Source organism: Entelurus aequoreus, linkage group LG03 (assembly GCF_033978785.1).
Source record: "Entelurus aequoreus isolate RoL-2023_Sb linkage group LG03, RoL_Eaeq_v1.1, whole genome shotgun sequence".
Taxonomy (NCBI): domain Eukaryota; kingdom Metazoa; phylum Chordata; class Actinopteri; order Syngnathiformes; family Syngnathidae; genus Entelurus; species Entelurus aequoreus.
The window spans coordinates 71,583,410-71,611,280 of NC_084733.1; the positions used below are offsets into that span (position 1 = coordinate 71,583,410).

The window sequence follows — 27,871 nt, forward strand, 5'->3', positions numbered from 1 at the left end:
AGATGAATCTTGTTTTAAAAATATTTTTGGGGTTGAAAAAGAAGATGTTGACCTATACCCGGGTCACTAAAGTAGTCATGAGATTCCCACAATTGTGTCCAGATAAAAAAAACAGATTATTGTTTTCTTACATGTCATTTTAACATAAAAACATATCATCTTACATTAAAAAGCAGTCTTATATTTTGGGTCAATAAAGTAGTCATGGAATCTGAAATTTAGAAATAAGTGTTTTTGATTTTGAAAACAGTATTTATTTGTTTTAAATATTAATTTTACCAAAAACAAATGTTATGTTTAGGGTTGTCTTATATGCGGGTCAATAAATGAGAAAAATATAAGAAAAAGAAAAAAATCACACTTACTCTTTCCGTGTGAGGTCCATATGCACATGGTGGAAAGGGTCACCAACACACCCCAAAATAAGGTCGAGATGCCCATTAATTGGTCAGCTCTCATGTTCCTTAACATTCTTGAATATGAAATTTTAAAAAAAAATCATAAAAATCCAAGATGGGGTTAAAATAGTTTTAAAAATCTCCCGAACGATTCCAAAAATAAGGAGTAAAAAAACAAATCGATGCCGGATTGCTTGTTTATCCAGCCGGATTTCAAATGTGGCCAAAAGTGAACGGAGTGTCTGACAAGCAGCATCTGCTGCCTGCTATGGGAGCAAGACGATGGTAATCCCCGTCTTCCGTCTCCATGGCGTCTTCCAGAAACAACAACAGGCCTGATGGAGGGACGTCAACCCCCCAAAATATGAAAGACAGATCAGCAATTAAACCTTGTTATGATCATCGTCCTCGTCATCTTCGTGCATGAAGGCCAGCGTGATGCGTGGAAGTGGCGAGGAGGAGGAGGAGGAGGTGGGTGGAGGAGGACAGAAAAACACACACACACGTCCTCCACATCCACGGCAGGAGAAGGGTGGTGGCTGCGTGGAGGCAGCAACAACAACAACAACAACAACAAAAAAGGCGAGAAATGAATGAAAAACAACACCAAGTCTTGTCTCCCACGACTGGGAGCGGTGGAAAGGTTCCACGGGAGGACCACAACGTCACCTCCAACTGGAACTTGGTGCCGAGAAGGGAGGAGAAAAGGTGCCACGCACCAGCAGGGTCGTGGAGTGGAGCTCGGCTAAAACGTGGCTAGCGAATATTCCTCTTTTCCCTTCTAGTGTTGTGTGGGGGGGGGGAAGGAGATCCACTCCGCGTGAACGTGCAGCTGCTGAAATCCCACGGTTCGCTCGCTAGAAGCCGCCTCAGTGAGTGAGTGAGTGAGTGAGTGTGTGTAAATGTGTGTGAGTGTGTGTGTGTGTGTGTGAGTCCACTCTCCTCCGTGGAATCTCTGCTGTAAACAAGAGTCGGCTTCTCACTCAGCGGCACACGCGCACAGTGCTCCGGATAAAGTGGCCGGGGGGAAACACTGGACTGGACTCCCGACATGGATTCAAACGTTCCAGCCAACTCGTGTATTTGAATTAAATAACAATATATTATTTAGATGTCTTTAATCATTGTGATTTATTTACACGAGACCACGATTGTGTTGTTGTAAAAAAATAAAAAATAAAAAAAGACATAAAGGCAAGTTAAATAATGTATTTGGTATGTCCTCCAAGATTATGATGTTTGGTCATTGTTTTGATGTTAAATAAAAATATAGTATATATTTTTTTCCTAATACTGTTTTGATTTAGTCGATCATGAATATGAGGACTCTCCGAGATCATGATTTCTGGTCATGATTTTATTTTTGCAAACTCCATGAATTGATTTACGTGGACCCCGACTTAAACAAGTTGAACAATGTATTCGGGTGTTACCATTTAGTGGTCAAGTGTATGGAATATGTACTGTACTGTGCAATCTACTAATAAAAGTTTCAATCAATCAATAAAACTCTCCTAAATAATATTAAATATGTCTATATGTTTTGGTTATGATAAAAAATTTAAAAAAGGCAAATCTTCTTACACAGCTCTTGTATCAAATTCATATGTATATGAAAAAATAGTTTGACAGGTGTATCACATGTTTATTCATTTATTTGTATTGAAAAAATTATTCATCTTCATTAATTTTTATATTTACACATAATTGTTATCCATTAGAGAAATAAGGCAAAGTTTTCTGTTCACTAAAAAATGTATAAGTATATCTTACATCATTATGATTTTTGGTCATGTTTTTAATCAAAACAAACTTTCCTGGTTAAAAAAAAAAGATATATATATATATATATATATATATATATATATATATATATATATATATATATATATATATATATATATATATATATATATATATATATATATTATATATTTATATATACATACATATTATATATTTATATATACATACATATATATATATATATATATATATATATATATATATATATATATATATATATATATATATATATATATATATATATATATACGTATATATGTATGTATATATGTATGTATGTATAAATATATAATATGTAATATATAATATACATACATATATACGTATATATGTATGTATATATAAATATATAATATAATATATATATATATATTTATATATATACATATATACGTATATATGTATGTATATATAAATACATTATATATATATATATTTATATATATATATTTATATATATATATATATATATATATATATATATATATATATATATATATATATATATATATATATATATATATACCATTTAATACACTTGTCAAGCTATTTAAAAATATTTGATACATATATATATATATATATATATAATATTTGATATATGTATCAAATATTATACATATATATATGTATATATATATATATATATATATATATATATATATATATATATATATATATATATATATATATATATATATATATATATATATTATAATAGCTTGACAGGTGTGAATGAATGATGGGTTTTTAACATGTAAAGCGACTTTGGGTACTTAGAAAAGCGCTATATAAATCCCAGGTATTATTATTATTATTATTAAATTGTATATTCTTTATATGTATTTTTATCTATTAATTATTAAATTGTATTTATACACAATTGTTATCTTTATTCTTGTAACATGATTAATTACAACTGTCAATAGACTACTACAGGCCATTTATTTTAAAGAAAAAGGTTAATAATTAACTTGAGGCAAGTTTTCTGTTAACTAGAAAAAAATGTATGAAGCATATATATTTCAAGATCATGACTTTTGGTCATGTTTAATTTTTTTAAATATCCTGAATAATATTTAATATACATCCCATGTTTTGGTTATGATTTTTTTTTTTAAAGGCTAATGTTTTTAAGCAGGTCTTGTATTGGATTCTTATTAATGTTAGAATATTTATATGTATTACAAATATATGTATTTTTATATGTATTCAAAAACATTTTTACAAGAAAAAAACATTCAATATAAGGCAGGTTTTCTGTTAACTTAAAACAAATCATGAAGCATATCCCCCAATATTATGATTTTGTTTTGATGTAAACAAACCCCCCACAATATAGTATATACATTGTTTATCTAATGTTTTAATTTAGTTGAAGAACCATGTCCTTCAATATATTTTTTGGCCAAGTTTTTAATTTACAAAAACTCCACTAAATTATATCAGACATATATCACGTTTTAGTTGTGATTTTTTTTAAAGTCTCATCTTTTTAGACATCTCTTGTATTGGATTATAAATAAATAGCTGACATATTAGATTATGTATATGTATTCAGAGTGTATTTCTTTTTATGTTTACAAAATTGTTAGTTATTTTTGTATTATGATTTATTTACAACTGTCAACACTAACACACCAGGGTATTTTTTTTAACAAGAAAAAAGTGAACATTTAACTTAAAGCAACTTTTCTGTTGACTTAAAACAAATCGTAACGAATATCCTCCAAGATTAGGATTTTTGCTTATTGTTTTGATGTAAACAAACCCCTTTTTCGTATTGTTTTAATTTAGTTGATCATGTATCCTTCAGATAATGATTTTATGTCATGTTTTTAGTCAACCGCCAGCCCCAAAAATAATATTCATTAATTTTCCCATTTTTTATATTTGAATTCAAGCTGCAATAGTGCGACCCTCCTCTACAGGATGCAAGTAAAACGTGAGATGGATTCGCATAAAAAGTACTTTTCGACCAAGTGTAGTACTTTGAAACTGCAGCGCAAGGGATTTGAGGTATACAAATAATCTTGTGCCGCCCTCTGGTGTCCGAACAGCGGCACTACACTTCCCACAAATAATCCCACGGATGTAAAAGCATTGCTCCCTATGCTGCAAAAACATATCAAGACATATTGCACAGTTTAAAATATTTAATTTTCGGAAAGCACAATTTTTTAACAATGCGGTTACATTTCTTTCTGAATAAACACACTTTGAAAAATAGTAGAAAATGTTGCCAACACCAGCTGCACACTGGTCAACACTTTTAACACCTAAAATAAGTTTCAGAGGAGGGCAACTTCATCCGTTCTTACAGAGTGCAAAGAGGTCCAACTGTTGGAGGAATACATACATCACGTCACGTGGATTAAGAATAACACCTGGAAAGTAGAAATAGTGGATAAAGCCTAGTGAGGATGTTCTGTGAGTGACTGCTCAGGGGGGAAAAAACCTAGAAACTTCAAAAGCTAACATCGGAATCCTGAGGTCTTCATTTGGGCGCACTTACACCTAAATACTGCAATTTTTCTGAATGCTGATTTTTTTTTACCATGTTTGCATCATAAGAGACAATTGGATCCATCTCTTCAACAAATACTGTATTTTCTGGGCTATTAAGGCCGCACCCACCAAATGTGATAAAAAATATGTCAGATATATTAGCCGCACCGGGCCTTAAGCCGCAGATATATACCGTTACAAAATATTTTGTAAAAGTCCAGGCAGTAAAACGGCTGACCAAACAAAACAGAAGTCAACGTCACAGACTCATTAGCTGCGGAAGCTAGCTCTCCACCAGACTTAATAAATCCACGGTGGATTTACAAAACAAACAATACAAAAAGAATACCGCTGTAAGGTAATAATACGATGACGGACACGTGTAAAGCATTTTTGCTAATGCTAATGATGCTAACACATCCAAAAATGCATGACAACACACATGGCACGGTTTAGTAAGTAAGCATTGTTTTAGTTATATTGCAAAATTCGCAAACGTTGCTCAGGGTGAATGAATGAATAATCCCTTCGAGCAGAAACGCCATGGACGCTTATACTTCCGGTTCAAGGCACGAAACAGGACGTACATGTTCAACCCGCAGCATCTGCAGCGAGCGAACTTGTACAAAAGATGGCGCCACAGCACAAACAATAACACCTTTTCAGTGTCCATTTGTGAATACTAAACATTATGGCCGTTAGCGAAGAAAAATCCATTAATAGGCCGCACCCTTATAAAAGATGCAGGATTGTTTTAGCTGCTTATAGAGATGGGGAGGTTAATCGATTTTTAGATGCATCGCAGTTCGTGGCGTGTTCAATTGCAAAATCGATTAGTAAACGTCTATAATCGATTATTTATGTAGTCAATAAAGTCATGCAGACAGATATACAAGTTGTCTGACAGCAGTGAGCCATCTTACTTGAGAGATTGCACCGGCTCCTTTATTTTACAGCACTTCTGCTCCAGTTCTCACTGAGTAAATGTAACGGGAATTAATTCAACTGTTTCTTGTTACAAACGCAGTTTTTAAAAGTTGCGAGTGATTAATGCTTATTTAGTGAAACAAAAACAAATGTAAAACTGCATCAATATCAGGAATGTGAGCAACCTTTGAGAAAAAAAAAAGACAATTTCTATCAACACAAAGTTCTGCCATGCAAACCCCAATGGAACGTTTAGAAATTCAAGACTACATTTCCTGCAACTGGGTGCATTTCTACACTATTATTTACCTTTAGATTTATTCTCATCGACCAACCTCTATTGGCTGTCTTTTAGACACTAACATGTCCCAGGTAATGTACCACATAGGTTTTAGTCGATCATTCACTAACAGTATTCTGTCAAATGTCATGTAACATTCTTTAACATGCATGTAAAGAACTCAGAAAACGTTTCCCATTGTGTGGTGACCTTTGTTTACATCCGTCACTTCAAAAATATACCTTCTCGCTGGGTACTAATAAATACTCTAGAACTACAACCTGTTAGGAACTAAGAGTGTTGGGATTGTAATCCTCCAAATATGATTAGCAGCAAAGTGATCGTGGCTTCAAAACCGCACTAAAAGAACACCTCCAGGCAACTGCAACCCTAGACTAACACCCTCCCCCCACCACATCCCACCTCCCCGGATTGTAAATAATCAAATGTATATGCTTGTTCTTATGCTTTCTGAGCTCACTATGTTCACTGCTTGCTGTACATATCCTACCAAGTGAGACCTACACTGTTTCAATGTCCATTTCTCAGATGATATGATTGTTGATGACTGAAGTGTTATCAACCAAACCCAACCACCCCACCCCCCGGATTGTAAATAATGTAAATAATTCAATGTATATACTCTGATGATTAACTTGTGTGATGACTGTATTATGATAGTATATATTTGTACCATGAATTGATTAACGTGGACCCCGACTTAAACAAGTTGAAAAACTTATTCGGGTGTTACCATTTAGTGGTCAATTGTACGGAATATGTACTGTACTGTGCAATCTACTAATAAAAGTCTCAATCAATCAATCTGAGAGCGAATGCAGGCGACAGCAAATAAGCTAGCTAGATGGTTAGCTAACTAGTGAGCTTGTTTTGGTGCTCTCAAAACATAGTCGTAACTTTTTTTTTTAATTTATTTTGGAGCACCGAATAAACACATCGTTGACGACTTTCAACTTTGTTGCTAATCATATTAGCTTGTCCTGCAACTCAGTGCGGCGTTTAGGCAAGAGAAACAGCGAGTTCCTGCAGCTGAGGAGACCGTTTAACAAATTTAGATTAGATGGCATTTTTTAATGACATTTCATTTAAAATAACGCAAAAGTGATATTTTGACGCAAAAATGTATGTTTAAAAACGCACATTTCTGCAATATACAGTACAGGCCAAAAGTTTGGACACACCTTCTCACTCCATGCATTTTCTTTATTTTCATGACTATTTACATCAGGGGTCCCCAAACTACGGCCCGCGGGCCGGATACGGCCCCCCAGCGTCCAAAATCTGGCCTGCGGAAGTCCCAAGTTAAAAAAAAAAATAATAATAATTTTTCTATTTTTTTATTAAAATTATTATTTTTTTAATTTGTCCTTACTAGTCTATTTTCTACCGTCTCCTAGCCACTCAGGCAAATCAGTGTCTAAAAATGCATTTTACCATCGATAACGTGACATGCATCAAGTGCGCTCTTTAAGTCAATTAGTGCGCGAGGAATATATATGTATGAATACATATATATATATATATATATGTATTTACATACACACATATAGACACATATACATATATATATATATATATATATATATATATATACACACATACATATATATATATACATATATTATATACACATATACATATATATATACATGGACATATACATAAGACATATTTACACACACATACATACACATTTACATGTACATATATACACACACACACATTTACACACATATATATATATATATATATATATATATATATATATATATATATATATATATATATATATATATATATATATATATATATATATATATATATATATAACGGCCCCCAGCCAAATTGTTTTACCCCAATGCGGCCCTGGAGTCAAAAAGTTTGGAGACCCCTGATTTACATTGTAGATTGTCACTGAAGGCATCACAACTATGAATGAACACATGTGGAGTTATGTACTTAACAAAAAAAGGTGAAATAACTGAAAACAAGCTTTATATTCCAGTTTCTTCAAAATAGCCACCCTTTGCTCTGATTACTGCTTTGCACACTCTTGGCATTCTCTCCATGAGCTTCAAGAGGTAGTCAACTGAAAGGGTTTTTACTTCACAGGTGTCATAGTTTTAATGCCTTCAGTGACAATCTACAATGTCAAAAGGTATTCATCTGAAATGGTTTTAACTTCACAGGTGTGCTTGAAGCTCATGGAGAGAATGCCAAGAGTGTGCAAAAGCAGTAATCAGAGCAAAGGGTGGCTATTTTGAAGAAACTGGAATACAAAACATGTTTTCAGTTATTTCTCCTTTTTTTGTTAAGTACATAACTCCACATGTGTTCATTCATAGTTGTGATGCCTTCAGTGACAATCTACAATGTAAATAGTCATGAAAATAAAGAAAACGCATTGAGTGAGAAGGTGTGTCCAAACTTTTGGCCTGTACTGTATTGTCCATTTTTAATCGAATCGTGATTTGTCCAAAGATTCCCACCTCTGGCGGCTTATAGTCGGGGAAAATACGGCCTGTTTTTAGGTGAGTGCAGCCTTACGGGTCTTTTACTCATTTGTGTTTGACAGCCTCTTTCTTTTTTGGGGGTGGCCATCCTAACTGTAATTGTTGTGTCATAGAAAATATGTGAGAGTGCGTAAACACCGTGTGCATAAGAGGAGGTTTGGCAGAGCATCTATAATGCTGTATTATGGATATACTTCTTTTCCTCATTGGATAGTTGGATCGGAATTTCCTCTTCCGCCGCCTCCGTTTGCTGCTGACACACGCCCAAGACGTCCCAGGACTGCGGAAGCAGCTGCCGCGTGAAGGCCAGCTGGACCAGCCAGGACACGAGGGGCAGAGTCACCAGAGAGATGAATGCAATCAGAGTCCTGAAGGGGAAATACTGGTTGACCACGCCCCGCTCTTCCCTCCAGCCCGGGTAGAGGATGAGAGGCGGCAGGCCGATGGCCGGCTCGCCGCTCAGCACGCGCAGCAGCAGCGCCGCCGTGTAGGCGCTGATGGCGCCGTAGCTGTTGGCGGAGCGGAGGTGCAACACGCAAAAGAGCTGCGGGCTCACGATGCAGTAGAGGAGATCCGCCGCCAACAGCCAGAGCGCCAGCACGCTGTTCTTCTTGAAAGCCAGGCTGGTTCCGGCCACGCCCACCAGCAGCACGCTAACGCGGACCACCCACAGCAGCTCCTTGTCCGAGGCCTGCGGAGGGGGAGGGAAAGAAGGTGGTGAACATTGCGCCGCCTTCGCTCAGCCGCAGAGCCAGTCGCACGCCCTCACACACACACACCTGCTTTCTCAAAGTCGTCTTGTATATGTTTTGTGTGAACATGGATGCTGACGACAGCAATGTGGAGTCCATGGAGGACATAACTGCTGCCGCTATAGAACCAATGCCTAACACTGACACCCAGCTGGGGGCGATGTAGGACAGGACCAGGGGCAGAACAATCCCGGCCTCCCCGCGTTCATAAGGTGGGGGTAGACCATATTCTGTCTGGTTCCAGTCTTAGAGAGAAGGAGACAGAGTGGAGGAGGAAGATGGGGAGAGAGAGAGGGGGAAAAGAAGGCATGGTGATGGTGACAAAGTACCACTGCAAGTTACACACACTTGCTGTCAGCAAACAAACGTCCAGGAGGACCGGGACATGTCCACTTGTTCCCTACCACACTACTTGTCGTCTTGACAACCCTGCACACCGCACTTTTGGGGGGAATCTTGCCCGTCGTTCACAATCCTTATGTGAGATTAGCACACAAACTCTTTTCTGCACGTCCTAGATCAGGGATGTCAAACTGGTTTTCATTGAGGGCCACATGGCAGTTATGGCTGCCATCAGAGGGCCGCTTGGAACAGCGAATAATGTATGAATTAGCCTCTGGATTTCATTATTAATTATTTAAATTGTTTTAAATAGACTGTTGATTTTACAGTAAAAACTTTATATTTACAAAATGTTACTGTAAAATATAGTGTTTGTTTTTACAATATTTTACAGTAAATGGAAAAACAGTACCACTATTTATGGGGGGGGGGGTTTACGGAAAAGCTGGCAGCTTAGTTGTCAGAATTTAATTTACTTTGGTTTTTACAACATTATATTGTTAATGGAAAAACAGTACAAGTTATTTTTTTGTTCTGGCAACATAGCTGCCAGTTTTTCTACCGTAAAATCAAATGTACCGTCTTCCCATTTACAGTAATACACCGTTAAAAACAACAACCGTAGATTTCACAGTCAAAAACTGGCAGCTCAGTCAACAGAATTGTAACGCAAAAAACAGTAGTAGTTTTTTTCAAGTTACAGTAATATGCTGTAAAGAACAACGTAAAATGTATTGACATTTTTATTAATTTGATGGGTAGTTTGCTGTAAAGTTAAGTATTATTATTTAGACAAAACCATTTTTGGAAAGTATAATAATATACTGTAATATTTGTTGCAATAATGGATACTATTAAAGATTAAAAGGTATGCAATTTCAAGCAGTACATATATTTTTTCTGTCAAAATGAAAAAAATAATTTACATTTAGTGAGAAAATATTAAGTACTTTATTGACACATATCATTTCCAGGTGTTTGCGGGACAGATAAAATGATGTCGCGGGCCAAATCTGGCCCCCGGGCCTTGAGTTTGACACCTGTGTCCTAGATAGTGGAACAATTGCTAGCAAGAGAGCAGGTAATGGGGATTCATTTATAATGCAAGTATTTGAGAGATCCATCAGGGCTTTATGCTGCCGGTTCCTAAACTGATCAGCCGATACCAATATGATACCGATCACATGTATTAAAAGGGTCCTATTATGATTTTGTTCTACATTTAAAACACATACAATGGTGGTTCTTTGGTCAAAATTTTGCATAGATAATTTTGCAGACCGCTTTCCGAGCGTCTCTCCAGGATGCGTCATTTGGTGGGCGGTCTTGTGTATGTGCCTCCACTTCAACACAACTGTTGCCAACTGCTCAGCAAAGAAAGTTGCTAGTCGTCGCTAGATAACATCCATCGTCTCATTTGCGAAAATTTATTGCAATGGACGCTGTAGGTGAAATACGAAAGTGAGTTTAACAAAGTGTTAAAGGGAAACTGCACTTTTTTTGGGAATTTTGCCTGTCGCTCGCAATCATTATGAAAGACATGACGATGGATATTTTTTTATGCATTCTAAATATTAAATAAATGCGATCAAAAGTCCGCTGACAATGGAGCCTATGTGAGCCGCACAATTCTGCCTACAAAGCCCTTAAAAAACATCCAAACACCTCCATCATGATTTCATCTAAGTATATATGTAATGTAGTAACGAACACATTTATAATAACATTTAATATTTACGTATTTTGATCTTTTTAAGCATACGCGGCACATTAATTTTAAAAAACGCATTACGACGTTTGCTTTTTTTCTTCATCCCTGATTATTACTCACTGTAGACTACATGAGCCAACAAACATAATAAAACATCACTTACTGTACAATGTCTGCTTTCACTAGGATGCCGACTGCTAGGATGTTAATTTATTCCCATTTAGGTGAAGAATGTCTCATAATCCTCACAAAAAAACGGGGCAGGTGGGACCAAGCGTGTTTTCGAGTCTTAAATGGCTGTCAATGTGTCCCAACTTGTCGGAATACCTACTCAGACGTCTTCTGTCCAGGTGAGGCGCATGATTTGTGATCTAGAATGAACTTCCAGGGAGCAAGGAAGCAGAAGACCACTCGATGATGTAAACATTGGCACACACGGTAGTGATGACTTTGCTATAAATAGTTTGTGTGCGTTAGCGCTAATAAAAAAAATATCACTAATACTTGGTTAATATTCAAGTCATGAAATGTAAATGGAGTACTGTTGGCGCTTTTCAAATCTCAGCGTTTCATGGCAGCGTTTTTTTAACCCGAGAAGTGAGGATTATTCTGATTTCATCAGCTAAAAGGGGAGCACAAGACGTCTACTGAAAGATACAACCATCCCATCAGTCAGCATCATAGCGAGTGGATCCAGCTTCCCAAACAAGTAGCTCATCTTCTTTATATTCAGGCGAAAAAATGTAAGGTTCTGGATCATGTGCATTACATATATACTTACATCATGTATACAAATACTTAATGGAGGTTTTTGTAAAGTGTTTTTGCGGGCTTTATAGGCGGAATAGGTTGAATCCCCATTTCCTGCATTGTTAGCCGCCTCCAGCAAGCAGTTTTTCACTGTTTATAATGCACAGAAAACAGAAAGAGAAGTGTGTTCTTGTCTTAAATAAGGACTGTGAACGATGGGCAAAATTCCAAAAAAGTGCAGTTTCCATTTAAACAGACGATAAGACGACAATTAGGGCTGTCAAACGATTCAAATAGTTAAAGGTGCCATATTTGATAATTTCATGTCAAAGTCATCATTAAATGGCCCTGATATGTTAAAAGGCATTAATAAATCATGTTCTTTTCGAATACCTCTATAACTGATAACAGTAGTTCAGCCGGGATATGCTCATTTCAAAATTAGTTTTACAGCCTCGAAGTCTTGTTATTGTTTTCATTTCGATGTCCCGCCATCCACCGTTTGACCAATTAGAAAGTCAGTGAGTGTGTCACATCCAGGTTGCCAGTTACGCACCGCCCTCTTCGTCGAGCAACTTCCACTGGTAAAGTTACTAAATATGTCCGACCTTAGTAAATCTAAAAGGGCTCGTTCTCAATTCTCAACTTATTTATGACAAAGCAGGTACAAAACCAGGATTTGTATCTGAGATGCCTTTGAAAGATGGAGACGATTGAAGGCGGAGAAGATTTTTTCATCTGACGCCAAACTTGCTAATTCCTCCTTGATAGGTAAATCAGGCATTTAAGTTTTCTTATAACTTGTAATTAATGGAAATGAAAATTTCGTATGTAAACTATATTGTCCAACACAGTCTATGATCTTGTCTAACAAAGCCAGTATGTTCCTGCAACGAATGCTTAGGAGCGAAGCACCATCACACTAGTGTAGCTTAGCATGCTAGCCCGGTCAATGACACATGGACATATACGCTAACGGGGGAAATATATGCCCGTTAGCCTGTATGTCGATGTGTCATCCAACTGACAGGGCAACAAATATTTTCGACAAATAAAACCTATGTGGATATGGGTAGTGTCAGTGCTTATTCCCTTCTCATTATGCTGATACACTGAGGAAATGGGTTCCAACATTAGCACGGCTAATTTCGATTTCTGCATCAGGCACAAATGGGGTGGTATTTGCTTGGCACAATATGATGCATTACGCATGTAATGATTTTCTACTTTGTGTATTGACATGGTAGTAGACTATATGATTTATGCGTTAAGTGGTTTTTGCGTAACGTGGGTTGGCTCATAGAATTACACTCTGCACTGAAAGATGGTGATGTGCGTACATGGAAGAGAATGCAGTGCGTCACGTTGGATGCAACATGGGGTAATGCTGAACGAAATGTGGCGGTCATTTTACTGTTGGCTTTGACTTGCCATCAAAGTAGGCCTTTGCGATATATAATATATAATATATAATTATTTATAAATATTTCGATGGTGGTCTGTGCCGTCAAATTACAAATTTTAGCAGGGTAATGCCAACAATATACCCCACGAAATTATTGCTGCGTAACTTTACAACTACATTTGGCTAATCGACATCAGTAAATGTGGCATAATTACCTGGTAAACCATCTTGCAAGAAGCATAAACAAGAGAAACCTACAGCATAGGACTCTGATTGCCATTTGAAGTTCCTTGACAATCATTGGTACTTTAACTTTAACTTTAACTTGAAGTAGGATTCGGATTTGGCTGCGTATCTGGCAACCTCAGTCATGGAGAGTGGGAGGGGACTACAGAATTTTGATCGTGATTGCTGTACCATTTCTGGCCACATTACTACATCTGGCTCCTTTAATCCCGATTAATCACATTTTGTGGTAATTATTCACGATTAATCCCAGATGGATACTATTTATTTTGTCCTGAATGAGAGTACCTTAAACAGATCATTTTCAAGTTGAAATAATTGTTAACTCGTTAAACAATACATGTTTTTGGTGCATGCAGGTAAAAAACTGCGTGAGTATTTTTTTTCCATTAAACTATAAATTCTGCTGGGATTTAAATAAAAAGAAAGAAACGGAAATAGGAGACTCGCGTCTTACCTGGCCGTGTTGTGCTTAAATATTTTCAAACATTTCAAACATACAACACGTATCTATGGATGTCCTCATTCATCTAGGTTATTGTATTCTAAGGACATTCAATCGATCGCAACTGGACCCAAAACCCCAAAGATGTATACTCCAACACCAGGATAGTGTGCCTGGCCAAGGATGGTTCCGCCTGATCGTGGTGAGAAAAACAACTGTTGAGATGCAAACGAGCAATCCTACTGTTAATGCCAATGACAGTTATTGAAGTGTAATTTCCCCTTGTTAGCATTGAGGTACTGTGTGGCAGAACGATTGCTCTGGATCGAACCAATACCAGCCCAAAATATTGGGAATCACAGGTTTTGGCACCAGCCGCCGGACTAGATCTGACCAATCGAAGTCTGAGAGCATGAACTGATGAAGCCTACTAGGATGAGGGACGAAACGTCTCCTGAGACAAACCAAACAGTTTAGTTGCGATCGACTGAATGTCCTTAGAGTACAACAAGTAGTGACAACCGTGAAAAGTAGGGCTGGGAATATTGGTACATCGCGATACGATGCGATACATACTTTGAAATAGGGCTACAACTAACGATTAATTTGATAATCGATTAATCTGTCGATTATTACTTCGATTAATAATCGGATAAAAGAGACAAACTACATTTCTATCCTATCCAGTATTTTATTGAAAAAAACAGCATACAGGCACCATACTTTTTTTTATTATTGTTTCTCAGCTGTTTGTAAATGTTGCAGTTTATAAACAAAGGTTTATTTAAAAAAAAATAAAAAAATGTAATTACAAAAAAAAAAAAAAAAAAACTCTGCGCATGCGCATAGCATAGATCCAACGAATTGATGACTAAATTAATCGGCAACTATTTTAATAATCGATTTTAATCGGTTTAATCGATTAGTTGTTGCAGCCCTAATTTGCAATAATAATAATAATGTCTCTATATGGCAAAAGGCGTAAAATGAAAACAAAAAAAAATTAATGTCATATTTCTTGTTTTGCAGCATAATTCTAGCAATGATGCAACAACAAGGAGACAGTTGTAGCGCTCATAAACAACAGGTGTTTCATACATTGCATCTGGAAAGTATTCACAGTGCTTCACTTTTTGCCAAATGTTATCTTACAGTCTTATCCCAAAATGGAATAAATAAATTTTTGTCCTCGAAATTCTGCACACATTACCCCATAATGACAATGTGAAGATGTTTTATTCAAACATTTTTGCAAATTTACTAACAATAAACAAATCAAATGTACATAAGTATTCACAGTCTTTGTTCAATACTTTGTTGGTGCAACTTAGGCAACAATTACAGCCTCAAGTCTTTTTTTTATTACTGGAATACACGGAAGAAGAATTTGAGAGTAAAGTGCTCGAGGAATTGGAAGCGTCGAAGGATTCACCGGAGGAGTCCATTGTCTGGGGACCGGAGAATGATCTTTTCTTCAATAAAACTGTTTGGCCATGTGCCGAGCCGGCATGTCGTCGACAAAGGCGGAGGTCAGCTTCATCACACTGTCGCACCATGCAGCCCACTCAACCTCCTCTGCTGCAGGGGACTCGAGCGCTGCACCCTTCCTCTTCTAGGGGGGTTGAATACGGGAATACCATTGACCACTTTGCATCTGTATTCACTGCTTGGGCTATTAGCCAGTGTAGCCCAAGCGCGGAAGAACAGGATGACGCCACACCACCAGTGCTCAAGGAACATGCAAGAAAGCGCAAGCGACTGGGGTGCGCAGTCACGCCTAGGGATGATGCTCGAAACCGGTTTTCCCGGTTGTTCGATAAGAAAAGAACCGAGTCCTCGGACTCAAATCCCTTTTTGAGAACCGGTACCCGTTATCGAGACCACTATAGTAAAGAAAAAGAGTTGGTTCTTTATTCAAATCCCTGGGAACGAATCCCGTCCCGACAAGAAATGCCCGTGGGACATCACAAGAAATGACGTCACGTAGCTCAGTCATTAGGCGCAGATGGGAAAAGCAGGAAAAAAATGGACCGGAAAAAGCGCTCCAAGGCATGGCTTCATTTCACCAAAAAAAACAAGGAAGCGGCAATATGCAATTATTGCCAGGCTTCGCTCTCGTGTAAGCGGGGGAAGTACAACAAGCGTGTCGTGTCTTCGAAGCAGCGACAGAGACAACGAAGAACACCCCTCTTCTTCTGCCAGCTGCCCCTGTCCCAGCTACAGTGGCGGTGACGCCAGTGAGTAACTAACGTTAACTGTTGCCGGTTAGTTTCCATATCTGCTCACTTGTAGTAACGTTACCTCTTATGTCAACCAGGACTGCAGTAATGTTAGCTAGACCAACGTTACCTAAGCATAGTCAGCGGCTAACGGTAACGTTAACGTGCGCCTTTTTGTATGTGTCTGACAACGTTAACGTTATCTTGTAGCCTACACCACGACAAAGTTTGCAAGTCTGTCTAATAAACTAGTCGTTCTTTATTTATTTAGTTTATTTGGAACATGAACACACTTACAGTATAATACATCACAGTTTCATATCATTTCACTTTACAGGAGTAGGAAGAAGTAAAGCTTATTTAATCCTACCCCTTTCCCACTTCATAGCGTTTACAAATATATACATCATTTACTGACCTTTTTAGAATAAAATATCTGTGAATTAGTATATACAACAGTTTTGTAATATGTTTTAATTCATTCAGTCATTATTAATATACTGAAATGAAGAATATCTTATTTTCAATAAGGTTGAATTTCTCATAATTCTTCTTTGTACTTTGTAAGCACTATTCATTTGAACAACCTCTTAAACTGGATCATATCAGTACAATGTTTAACTTCTTTACTTAATCCATTCCATCATTTAATTCCACATCATTTTAGCTGTTTGCAATTTTACCAAATTATCTAACTTTAATATTTTTGACTCAATAAATAAAGTGTTTGTATGTTCTCTATATCCAACATTATGTATCAGTCTAACTAATTTTTTTTGTAACATGGTTAACGAATGTAGCGCGCATTTGTAGTTATTTCCCCACATTTCTGCACAATAACTCAGATATGGTAATACTATAGTAGCGAGCAGTAGAGAATGTGAAGTGATTTGTTAAACCAAATATTGTGTGTTTTTTTCCATATACAACAACCTATCTGGACTCGATAAGAGAATCGATAAGGAATCGGTTCGATAAGAGGATTCGATAATAGGCTCGAACTCGATAATTTCTTATCAAACATCATCCCTAGTCACGCCCCCCAAGGTGACTTGTTTATCACAGACTTTTCCTTCCTGGATCATGCAGACATGCTGGTGGAGGAGCCCGGCATGGAGTTTTTTTCAAAGGCGAAGACAATTAACCACCCTCAACTGTCCATGACTCAAGCTCCGCCCAAAATGATTTTCCAGCTTCCCAAAGCTGAAGCCAAGGCTAGACAAGCAAAGCTCTGAGACGCCAACAGTCCAGCCACCATCATCGTCTTCAACGAGTCTTCCCACCACGCCGTCATCCTCGTCTACAGCGGGTCTTCCCACTACGCCGCCATCCTCGTCTCCAGCGGGTCTTTCCACTACGCTGCCATCCTCGTCTCCAGCGGCCCGTTCCACGACACCTCCATCCTCGTCTCCAGCGGGCTGTCCCACCACTCCGCCATCCTCGTCTCCAGCGGGCCATCTTCGTCTTCAGCGGGTCTTCCCACCACGCCACCATCCTCGTCTCCAGCGGGTCTTCCCACGGCGCTGCCATCCTTGTCTTCAGCGGGTCTTCCCACCACGCCGCCATCCTCGTCTTCAGCGGGTCTTCCCACCACGCCGCCATCCTCGTCTTCAGCGGGTCTTCCCACCACGGCGCCATCCTCGTCTTCAGCGGGTCTTCCCACGACGCTGCCGCCATCCTCGTCTTCAGCGGGTCTTCCCACGACACCGCCAGCCTCGTCTTCAGCGGGCCGTCCCAAGACGCCGCCATCCTCGTCTCCAGCAGGTCTTCCCACCACGCCGCCATCCTCGTCTTCAGCAGGTCTTCCCACGACGCCGCCATCCTCGTCTTCAGCGGGTCTTCCCACGACGCCGCCATCCTCGTCTTCAGCGGGTCTTCCAACGACGCCGCCATCCTCGTCTTCAACGGGTCTTCCCACGACGCCGCCATCCTCGTCTTCAGCGGGTCTTCCCACTACGCCGCCATCCTCGTCTCCACTACGCCGCCATCCTTGTCTCCAGCTGGAGTCAGCTCCAGCATCATAATCGCCTCCGCGACCTCCAGCTTGCCTGAGGCACCCGCACGTGGCCCCCTCGTCGGCCAAGAATGTGGCTGTTTCATGGACGCCCTACACGTTATCAGCAGCTATGCCAAGAATCCAGGCATGGACGGTTACAGCTGTGTAGTCTAGTTTTGAGTGTCCACATAGTCCTTTTGTGCGCTTCGGTTTTTTCGTGTATACCCCTGCACAAGAGTGTTTATATAGAGTTTGACTACTGGTGTTACTAAATATTATACCTACAAGCTGCATTCCAGTTGCATCTCGAAATCACGACAACTACCACTAACATGCGGCCCCGCAAGCATTGTCATTACGGGATATTGTCTGTAGAATTTTGAGGACAAAAATTAATTTATTCCATTTTGGAATAAGTTTGTAACATAACAAAATGTGTAAAAAGTGAAGCACTGTGAATACTTCCCAGATGCACTGTAGGTGTCTGAAATACAGTGATACTATTTTAAACTCATTCAAAAGATCAAGTACATCTACAAATTTATCTAAAATGAGTTCAACATAACGTGACAATTTTGATTCATGTCATGCTGCTTGGTTAGGCCAGAAGTGCATGTTAAACTCTCTTTAAGACAATGTCCATGAGCGCTAATAAAAGATTAAGCCACACGGTTTGCAGTTTAGAAAAACGTACCTTTAAAATACTTCAGAAAAATGCAATCGTAGTTTATCACATATAATTAGTGCTGCAGCTATCCATTATTTTAGTAATCAAGTAATATATTGATTTATTTGTTCAATTAATCAAGTAAACCAAAAACACATTATAGCCTCAAAGCTTCTTTGAGGGAAAATAGTTAAAATAAAAAATGATTTTTCTGATGATTTTTTTTCTTACAAATCATATAACATCGAAATTTAACTTTTAACATGTTAGCATCATTATATCAGGGTTTCTATAAGTATCAGCAAATCCAATGTAATGCTTTTTAATGCCAAAAAAAATAGCTAGCTAAAAAAATGTAATGCCCATGTCCGACCCCATATGGGTATTCTATATAGCCAAATGCTTACAATTGTGTGTATACATACAGTTGTAAGCATTTGACAATGATGATGTTGAATAGTTGAAAAGTTTACATTAACTTTGACTATCTAGTGAATTAGAATTGGCTCGCAAGACTGTTTCATCTGAGAATGTATATTTATTTTTCTGTGGTAACATCGTTCTGAATTTGGCTGTAGACAATAGCCGATTAAAAGGCTCCGCCTATCAATCATTAAACTGTACAGTCAATCAAAATTATTAAAGGGGAACTGCACTTAAGCACTCTAAAATAAAATCCAATTTAGAATTAGTTGATCAACATAATATACCCAGTAGTCTTTTTATTGTATCTCTTTTAAACATGCTGTTTTTTTTTCTTCAAAATTTTTACATGTAATAATATCTGTTGAATAATAATAAGAACAAGAAAACACATTCTGTAAGCTTCTTAATATTTACACGTTACACATTGAGAGGCAATTTATTTAAAAGTATAACACATTTAAAAAGGTAGTAGTTGGAGGAGTTGTGTTGTTTGGACAAACAACTGGTCAGCATTAACATACAAACTGTAGATGCTAACATGTCCTCACCATCGTATATATCAACATATAAACTAAGAGCTGCGGAATAAAACTACTTGTATTCTTTGTTACATCGGAGTACCTTGTGGAAGTGTTGCTAAGTCATTAAAGAACATGCATAGACAGATTTAACTCACGAAGGAGAAATATTGAAACAAGTTTATAGCAGTAAAAAAAGAGATCGTATCTTGATAATCGTATCGTAAGGTTAAATATAGTGATACTAGAACACCGAAACCCTTCTCTTGCTAAATCTGCCAAATAACTGTTGTTTGGAATTAGCTGTATCGAAATAATAATTATTATAATTAGAGAAAAGCGTATGTTCATATAAAATTAGGGCTGGCAAATTATTTTTTAAATATTTTTTTAAAATCAGAATAATCACACTTGAATTTGGATTAATCATAATTAATGACAGGTTTTTACACGCTTGCACAATTTAAATAAAACATTTTTTTTAAAGATCCAAATACTTGGACATACATGCAATTCAATTGTCAGAATGTCATACAGGAACATTTTGTATGTTTTCTATTCATATTTTACATATGTTTTAACTTGAATGCATGTCATTTATCTGCTCAAAATTACTCAACAGTTTTATGTAAAGCCCCGTCTGGGTTTATTTTGGAGTGAAATGTGCCAGCGGGCACACCAGTCGGAGTCTCCTCACTCATCTTTGCACTGACCTCATCACTGACTGTATAAAAATCCACACTGAATTTCAGGTAACCAGACAAGGAAGTAAAAGAAATTAAGCATGTTCGGCCAAAACAAATTGCGTGGTCAATTTGCGTGATTATTGCAATGATTTTTTTGTCATTAATTACTTGAGTTAACTTGTTATTTTTGACAGCCCCAATAAAAAAATATGTCACTAATACTGTATGTGTATGTTTAATATGTTTCTACCAGTTCTTCATCACATTTAAGTTATTCCCAGATACAGATGGGTACCATTCACATTTGAACCAATGCGGTACCGATTCCCGGTACCTGGGAATCGATACCGGTACTCAACGGTACCAATTTTCGGTACTTTTGTGTTTTATAATAACATTAGATTTTTTATATAACATTCAAAATTGAGCTGATTATGATAACTGTACTGTCCAGATGCTATATATTGTTTTCTTATTACATTTCAGTCTAATTTGCAATGCAGTTGCACTTCCAAGACATTAGATGGCAGTACTATATAGGCTATCTATACCATGTTGTCTAACTATGAAGTAGCTTTTTCAATGAAGCTGAATGTGTTATGTTGTGGCCTACAAGGTGTTTACATTGTTTGTATTGTACTTATTACACACCAGTTGTTTGATTGTAACATTAATCTTGGTTGAAGTTTTAATTAACAAATGTCTATGGCAAATCCAATGTAAATTAGCATTTGAGCGCTTTCTACCAAGCATACTTGCTTTTAATGTTTTTAATGTTTAAAAATTGCAACATTACTTACAGGGAGTTTGCCTTAATCCGCTCTGAGTGCTGTTTGAGTGATTGTATACGTAAGTTGGTGCAACAAAGGTATCAAGATATAGCATTGTTTGATTTTACGTGAATCGATACCCGGAATTCGGAACGCATCCCTACTCCCAGACATGGGTTAAGCGTGTTTGGTGCCTTGCAAATTAAAGTGACCATGCATCGCCTATGCATGGCCGAATGTTGTAAGGTGTGTATGTACCTGCTGAAGCAGCCACTGCGCCAATGATCACTGAGGGGATTCCCATAATGAAAGTGAAGATAGCAGCAGCAAAGCAGGTAATCTGAGCCTTGGACGAGGAGGCCGCAGCAAGGATCCTCTGGTGTAGAGATTGGTATGCCAGTCCTCCTAAGGTCTACAACACACGTAAGAACGCTCACGTTAGTTCACTGAGTACATGCAGTTATCCGCTGAGATGCAGCTATTAACATGGCTAAAGACTATAGACGGCCTATGCAGGGCTCTGGTTTCATGCATATTGAGGTGCTGGTAAGGCTGAGCAGGGTACATACTGGAGCAGAGCAGAGAATTATGCAAATATGTACCGGTACTGTATGTGAATATGCAAATTTCAGTCTAAAATGCAAATTGATATTGCAAGCTTTGTGGATGCCTGCTGTTTTACCTTGCTACGTGCCACTCAACTATGTGCATAAGCTCGGCTTTTTTCTACTCTTTTTCGTACAAGTTGAAAGTGTCAAACTGTAAATGTGTCATGTACTAAGCATGTTTAAAAATAGAGTAAACCATAGTACCATATGTCCTCCTCACAGATACAGCACAAGTTCTAAAAATGTGACGCATACAACATAAGTGACGGAAGTGAAAACATAAATAAAATGTGCCTAATGGCCGTCATCTTCTGTGTTTTTATGAAACGTGTTGTTTTTTTCAAACAAATAACGATTAAGTCATTTGAAGTAGCAAAAGGTCTGACCAACAACAGGAAATTGTCCGTCCATTTCCCTGCGTCCTGGAGCTGCACCGTCCCGACCCATGAGTGCACACTTGATTGGTTGAAATGCGCTGCCTGTAAGGCGCCACTAACCGCCGGGCTGATAATAATAAAGGGAATACACAGCCACTAAAACAGACAAAAAAAAACAGTTGTTGGTAATAGCAACAAGCAGCAAATATCAAAAAATGATTTTCAAAAACAAAATGGTGCCTAGAGATTCTCGCTCATTTGATCACACGTTTGATAGCTCACCAGACTGACAAATATGAAGGCCAGTTGGATGATATCGGTGTATGCCACTGCATAGAGGCCGCCTAGAAAAGTGTAGACGATGGAGACGGCCGCTGAGATGACGATGGAGATCACAAATGGTAGCTCTAGGATGATGCTCATCGTCCCGCCTGGAAATCACATGAAAGGACAGTTTGGTTTGTTTGGTGGAAGTTTATTCCAAACATGCATACAATTACAGTATGGTACATCACATAATTACAGTTTCTCATTACAGCATGTCCGAAAAGAAGTAGGAAGAAGCAGAGCATATTTAATCCTATCCCTTTAAGTATCATAGCAATTACTAACACATGTGTTACTACTCATTCTGTAACACAACAATGAATAAATGTATTAGTGAATAAATGAATAGAAAAATTAGGAAGTAAACACGTATTAAAATACAAACCCCGTTTCCATATGAGTTGGGAAATTGTGTTAGATGTAAATATAAACGGAATACAATGATTTGCAAATCATTTTCAACCCATATTTAGTTGAATAGGCTACAAAGACAACATATTTGATGTTCAAACTGATAAACTTTTTTTTTTTGCAAATAATCATTAACTTTAGAATTTGATGCCAGCAACACGTGACAAAGAAGTTGGGAAAGGTGGCAATAAATACTGATAAAGTTGAGGAATGCTCATCAAACCCTTATTTGGAACATCCCACAGGTGAACAGGCAAATTGGGAACAGGTGGGTGCCATGATTGGGTATAAAAGTAAATTCCATGAAATGCTCAGTCATTCACAAACAAGGATGGGGCGAGGGTTACCACTTTGTCAACAAATGCGTGAGCAAATTGTTGAACAGTTTAAGAAAAACCTCTCAACCAGCTATTGCAAGGAATTTAGGGATTTCACCATCTACGGTCCGTAATATCATCAAAGGGTTCAGAGAATCTGGAGAAATCACTGCACGTAAGCAGCTAAGCCCGTGACCTTCGATCCCTCAGGCTGTACTGCATCAACAAGCGACATCAGTGTGTAAAGGATATCACCACATTGGCTCAGGAACACTTCAGAAACCCACTGTCAGTAACTACAGTTGGTCGCTACATCTGTAAGTGCAAGTTAAAACTCTCCTATGCAAGGCGAAAACCTTTTATCAACAACACCCAGAAACGCCGTCGGCTTTGCTGGGCCTGAGCTCATCTAAGATGGACTGATACAAAGTGGAAAAGTGTTCTGTGGTCTGACGATTCCACATTTCAAATTGTTTTTGGAAACTGTGGACGTCGTGTCCTCCGGACCAAAGAGGAAAACAACCATCCGGATTGTTATAGGCGCAAAGTTGAAAAGCCAGCATCTGTGTTGGTATGGGGGTGTATTAGTGCCCAAGACATGGGTAACTTACACATCTGTGAAGGCGCCATTAATGCTGAAAGGTACATACAGGTTTTGGAGCAACATATGTTGCCATCCAAGCAACGTTACCATGGACGCCCCTGCTTATTTCAGTAAGACAATGCCAAGCCACGTGTTACATCAACGTGGCTTCATAGTAAAAGAGTGCGGGTACTAAACTGCCCTGCCTGTAGTCCAGATCTGTCTCCCATTGAAAATGTGTGTGGCATTATGAAGCCTAAAATACCACAACGGAGACCCCCGGACTGTTGAACAACTTAAGCTGTACATCAAGCAAGAATGGGAAAGAATTCCACCTGAGAAGCTTCAAAAATGTGTCTCCTCAGTTCCCAAACGTTTATACTGAGTGTTGTTAAAAGGAAAGGCCATGTAACACAGTGGTGAACATGCCCTTTCCCAACTACTTTGGCACATGTTGCAGCCATGAAATTCTAAGTTAATTATTATTTGCAAAAAAAAAATAAAGTTTATGAGTTTGAACATCAAATATCTTGTCTTTGTAGTGCATTCAATTGAATATGGGTTGAAAAGGATTTGTAAATCATTGTATTCCGTTTATATTTACATCTAACACAAGTTCCCAACTCATATGGAAACGGGGTTTGTAATATACATTATCAATTAAATTGATGCGTTTTGGTGTCCTTTAGTATTTTTTAATTACGTTAATTTTTCTTACATATAATATACATTATCAATTAAATTGATGCGTTTTGGTGTTCTTTAGTATTATTTTAATGACTTAGTTGTTTTTTTTACATATAATACATATTATAAAAATATTTCTTATATGAAAAAAAACTTCTTGAAGTATGCCTTTTTGCGTATTGAGCAGAGTAAGTGCAATGATGCACCTTCAGCGGAAAAAAAAGTGGTTTCATTGCAGATGCTCTGCAGAACTGCTTCTAAAATGCCCATAAATAGAGGTAGATGTCTCCTGCTTTTTTGAAAACATAACAGGTAGGAGCATGATGAAGGGATGTGCAGTAAATGAGTGTCTCTGAGGTGATGCCCCGTATAGTACATATTTATAGATTGCACACGCTGATTACCGCGTGGTATTTGGATCCTAGTAAATCAGGCCTTTTTGTGACTAAGGAAATTATTGATTGAACGGGTAACTATTTGTTGTGGACTGGGGCCATGACAGTTTTGCCAGCCATAAATTGGGGGTCCGTGACTCTATTTTAGTAACCAATTTATGACGTATCCTTAAAAAATTGCTATGGATATGAACCACAAAGTCAATAAATGGAGACTTACTAAATAGATAGCCACTTGTCATTTTGCCGATTTTCGTGATAAAAGATGTGATCGCCATTGCCGATGAATGCCTTTTAATGCTGATTGCAAACAGTGATCCCCTCTAGCTGACACTGTATTTATTTTTAGTCCCCCGGGTGACAGGCAGCAGCAGTTGATTTTGTATCTCCATTAGGGATGGGTACCGTTCACATTTGAACCGATACGGTACCAATTCCCGGACCCAAAGAATCTATGCCAGTACTCAACGGTAGCAATTTTTGGTACTTTTGTGTGTGTTAAAAACTATTACCATAATTGTTTTTGATAATTAAATCTGATTTTTTGTGCAACATTTATAAATGAGCTGATTATAATAACTGCTGTCCACTTGTTATATCTTGTTTTATTACAGATTCCTTTCACATGTAACATTATGTTTCAATTACAATTGCAAATCCAAGACGTTAGATGGCTGTAGTGTATATTTTATGGTGTGTTGGCTAGTCAGTTCAGCCTTTGCTAAATCTAGTCTTTTGTTGCAGCCTAAAAAGTGTAAGTACTGTAAGTATTGTACTTTTTACACACCAGCTGTTTGACTGAACATGCCTCTTAGGTGTAGTTTTCAATAACAAATTTGATGGTGTTGAAATCGCCATGTAAAAAATTGCTAATGCTAATCAGTAGCATGTCAATAGCAAAGCCAATGTATATTAGCATAAAGGTAGCGCATTTTTGGAAAAGTGGAGCCTTTCCGTACTTACGTTGTAGCGTTTTTTGAGGTAATTTCTTTGTTGGCATTGAAAATCGCAACAATACCCAGAGGTAGTTTGGCTGAGTCCACTCTCAGGGATGCTGAAGTGATCATCATGTGCCGAAATGCAGTAATACAGCAACGTTGGATTTTATATGAATCGGTGCAAGGTAGGACCGTCAGGATTTGGTCGGTCTAAAAAGGTACCAGATTTGGTACCCATTCTTAATCTCTATAACAAAAAAGTACCAGATTTGGTTGATCTCCACACAAAAAAAGGACCAGATTTGGTACCCATCCTTAATCTCCATAAACAGTCTGGAACCGCTCCACTTGGTCAATAATCATCACATCCTTCGTCGCAAATAAACTGTATTTCTTAGTATGTTAAGTACCATTATCACTGGAGGACGAGACTAAAGAAATTACACACCAAAAGCAAACAAGGAGTAGGCATGTAATTTCAAAAGGCCAGCTTGAAACAACGCCAAAAACTAAGTGCTTAGTGAAGTTTAAGAAGTGTAGATGGAATCGTTTTTCAGCAAAAAGTAAGGAGCTATTGACAGGAAATTAATAAGACTAGAGAGAACTTTTGGGCTCGGTTGTTGTTGTGTGTTGCTGTTGTGCTTACGCGTCGTGTTGGGCGGACCGACCAAAAAAATCTGTGGTATCAATATCGAGGGTTATATCAGTATATTATTAATACAAGCATGGTTAGATATATACTTTTATTTTTTCAAAACCCATTTGTTGTTTTGGTTAATGCTTACAAAACCTGAGAATAAGTCCCTAGACACGGGAGGACTTTGAGGGCAAATAATTAGGGTTAGGGTTGATTAAAAATGTTCCCTTGTAAGGGCTATTATTGTGCCAATAAGTTTGAGAACCCCGGCTTTAAACAATGTTAGAAGTCACCTCGCTCTTCTAAAAAAGTGCAAAATATTTAGGGGTGCACAATAAATATCAGACGGAAAATTACAATTTGCAATTTGGTCCGGAATTAATATCTCTATGGATTTTCTCATTCATCCAGGTCATTGTATTCTCAGGGCTTTCAATGGATCACAACTGGACTGTTTGTTTTGTCTAAGAAGACGTTTCACCTCTCATCCAAGTAGACTTCATCAGTTCACGGTCATACACTTAGATTGGTCAGATCTAGTCTGAGGTCAGATCTACACCTCGATCCGACCAATCTAAGTCTAAGACTAGATCTGACCAATGAACTGATGAAGCCTACCTGGATGAGAAGTGAAACGTCTTCTAAGACCAACCAAACAGTCCAGTTGTGATTGATTAAAAGCCCTGACAAAAGGAATTAACACCATATCGATAAATCTGATAATAATTGCTCCAATAAACAATCTAAAAAGGCGATATTAAATGTACTCTGCTGTAGGTGGATTAGGGTGAGCAAATCAAGCGCACCTCTGACGGCCAGTCGTAAACTTCATTGTAAACAAACATGATGTGCATTGTGCAGGACTGCTTCAATGTTTTTAGAAGAATACTGGACCAAATGTTCTACAAACCTTCCGTGAGGAGGGGGGAAAAAAATCGGTCTTCAACACATCAAACATTATTAGCCACCTGAAACGCAAGCATGACTGTAACATGTTTTGTAATCGTAGGAATACGCCTGCCGCTAAAGCTTCCCCAAATCCAAGCACAAAGAAAAGTGTGCACAAATTACAGTTAAATCTAAATTTAAAAAAAAGATTTACATATAAATATTGTATCGGTCTTGAGCAGCAAGGAGTTATCTGTATTGGCTTAAGAAATAAAACATCATACATCCCCTGAAATATTGCATTTTTTCAAAGTTTT

The 27,871-nt window shown here is 37.8% G+C and overlaps 1 protein-coding gene across 2 annotated transcripts in view; it reads right to left on the bottom strand.

Annotated features, from left to right (window-relative positions):
* Positions 1–8,301: 8,301 nt before the first annotated feature.
* Positions 8,302–27,871, bottom strand: part of LOC133645769 (high affinity choline transporter 1-like) — a 41,210-nt gene continuing 21,640 nt past the window's right edge. For both annotated transcript variants that reach the window (XM_062040640.1, XM_062040641.1), the window contains 5 exons: positions 22,654–22,802; positions 22,381–22,527; positions 21,645–21,798; positions 9,233–9,450; positions 8,302–9,144 (listed from right to left, as the gene is read on the bottom strand). In XM_062040640.1, coding sequence (XP_061896624.1) covers positions 8,623–9,144; positions 9,233–9,450; positions 21,645–21,798; positions 22,381–22,527; positions 22,654–22,802 — 1,190 coding nt within the window. In that variant the 3' untranslated portion in view covers positions 8,302–8,622. The remainder of the gene's footprint in view (positions 9,145–9,232; positions 9,451–21,644; positions 21,799–22,380; positions 22,528–22,653; positions 22,803–27,871) is intronic.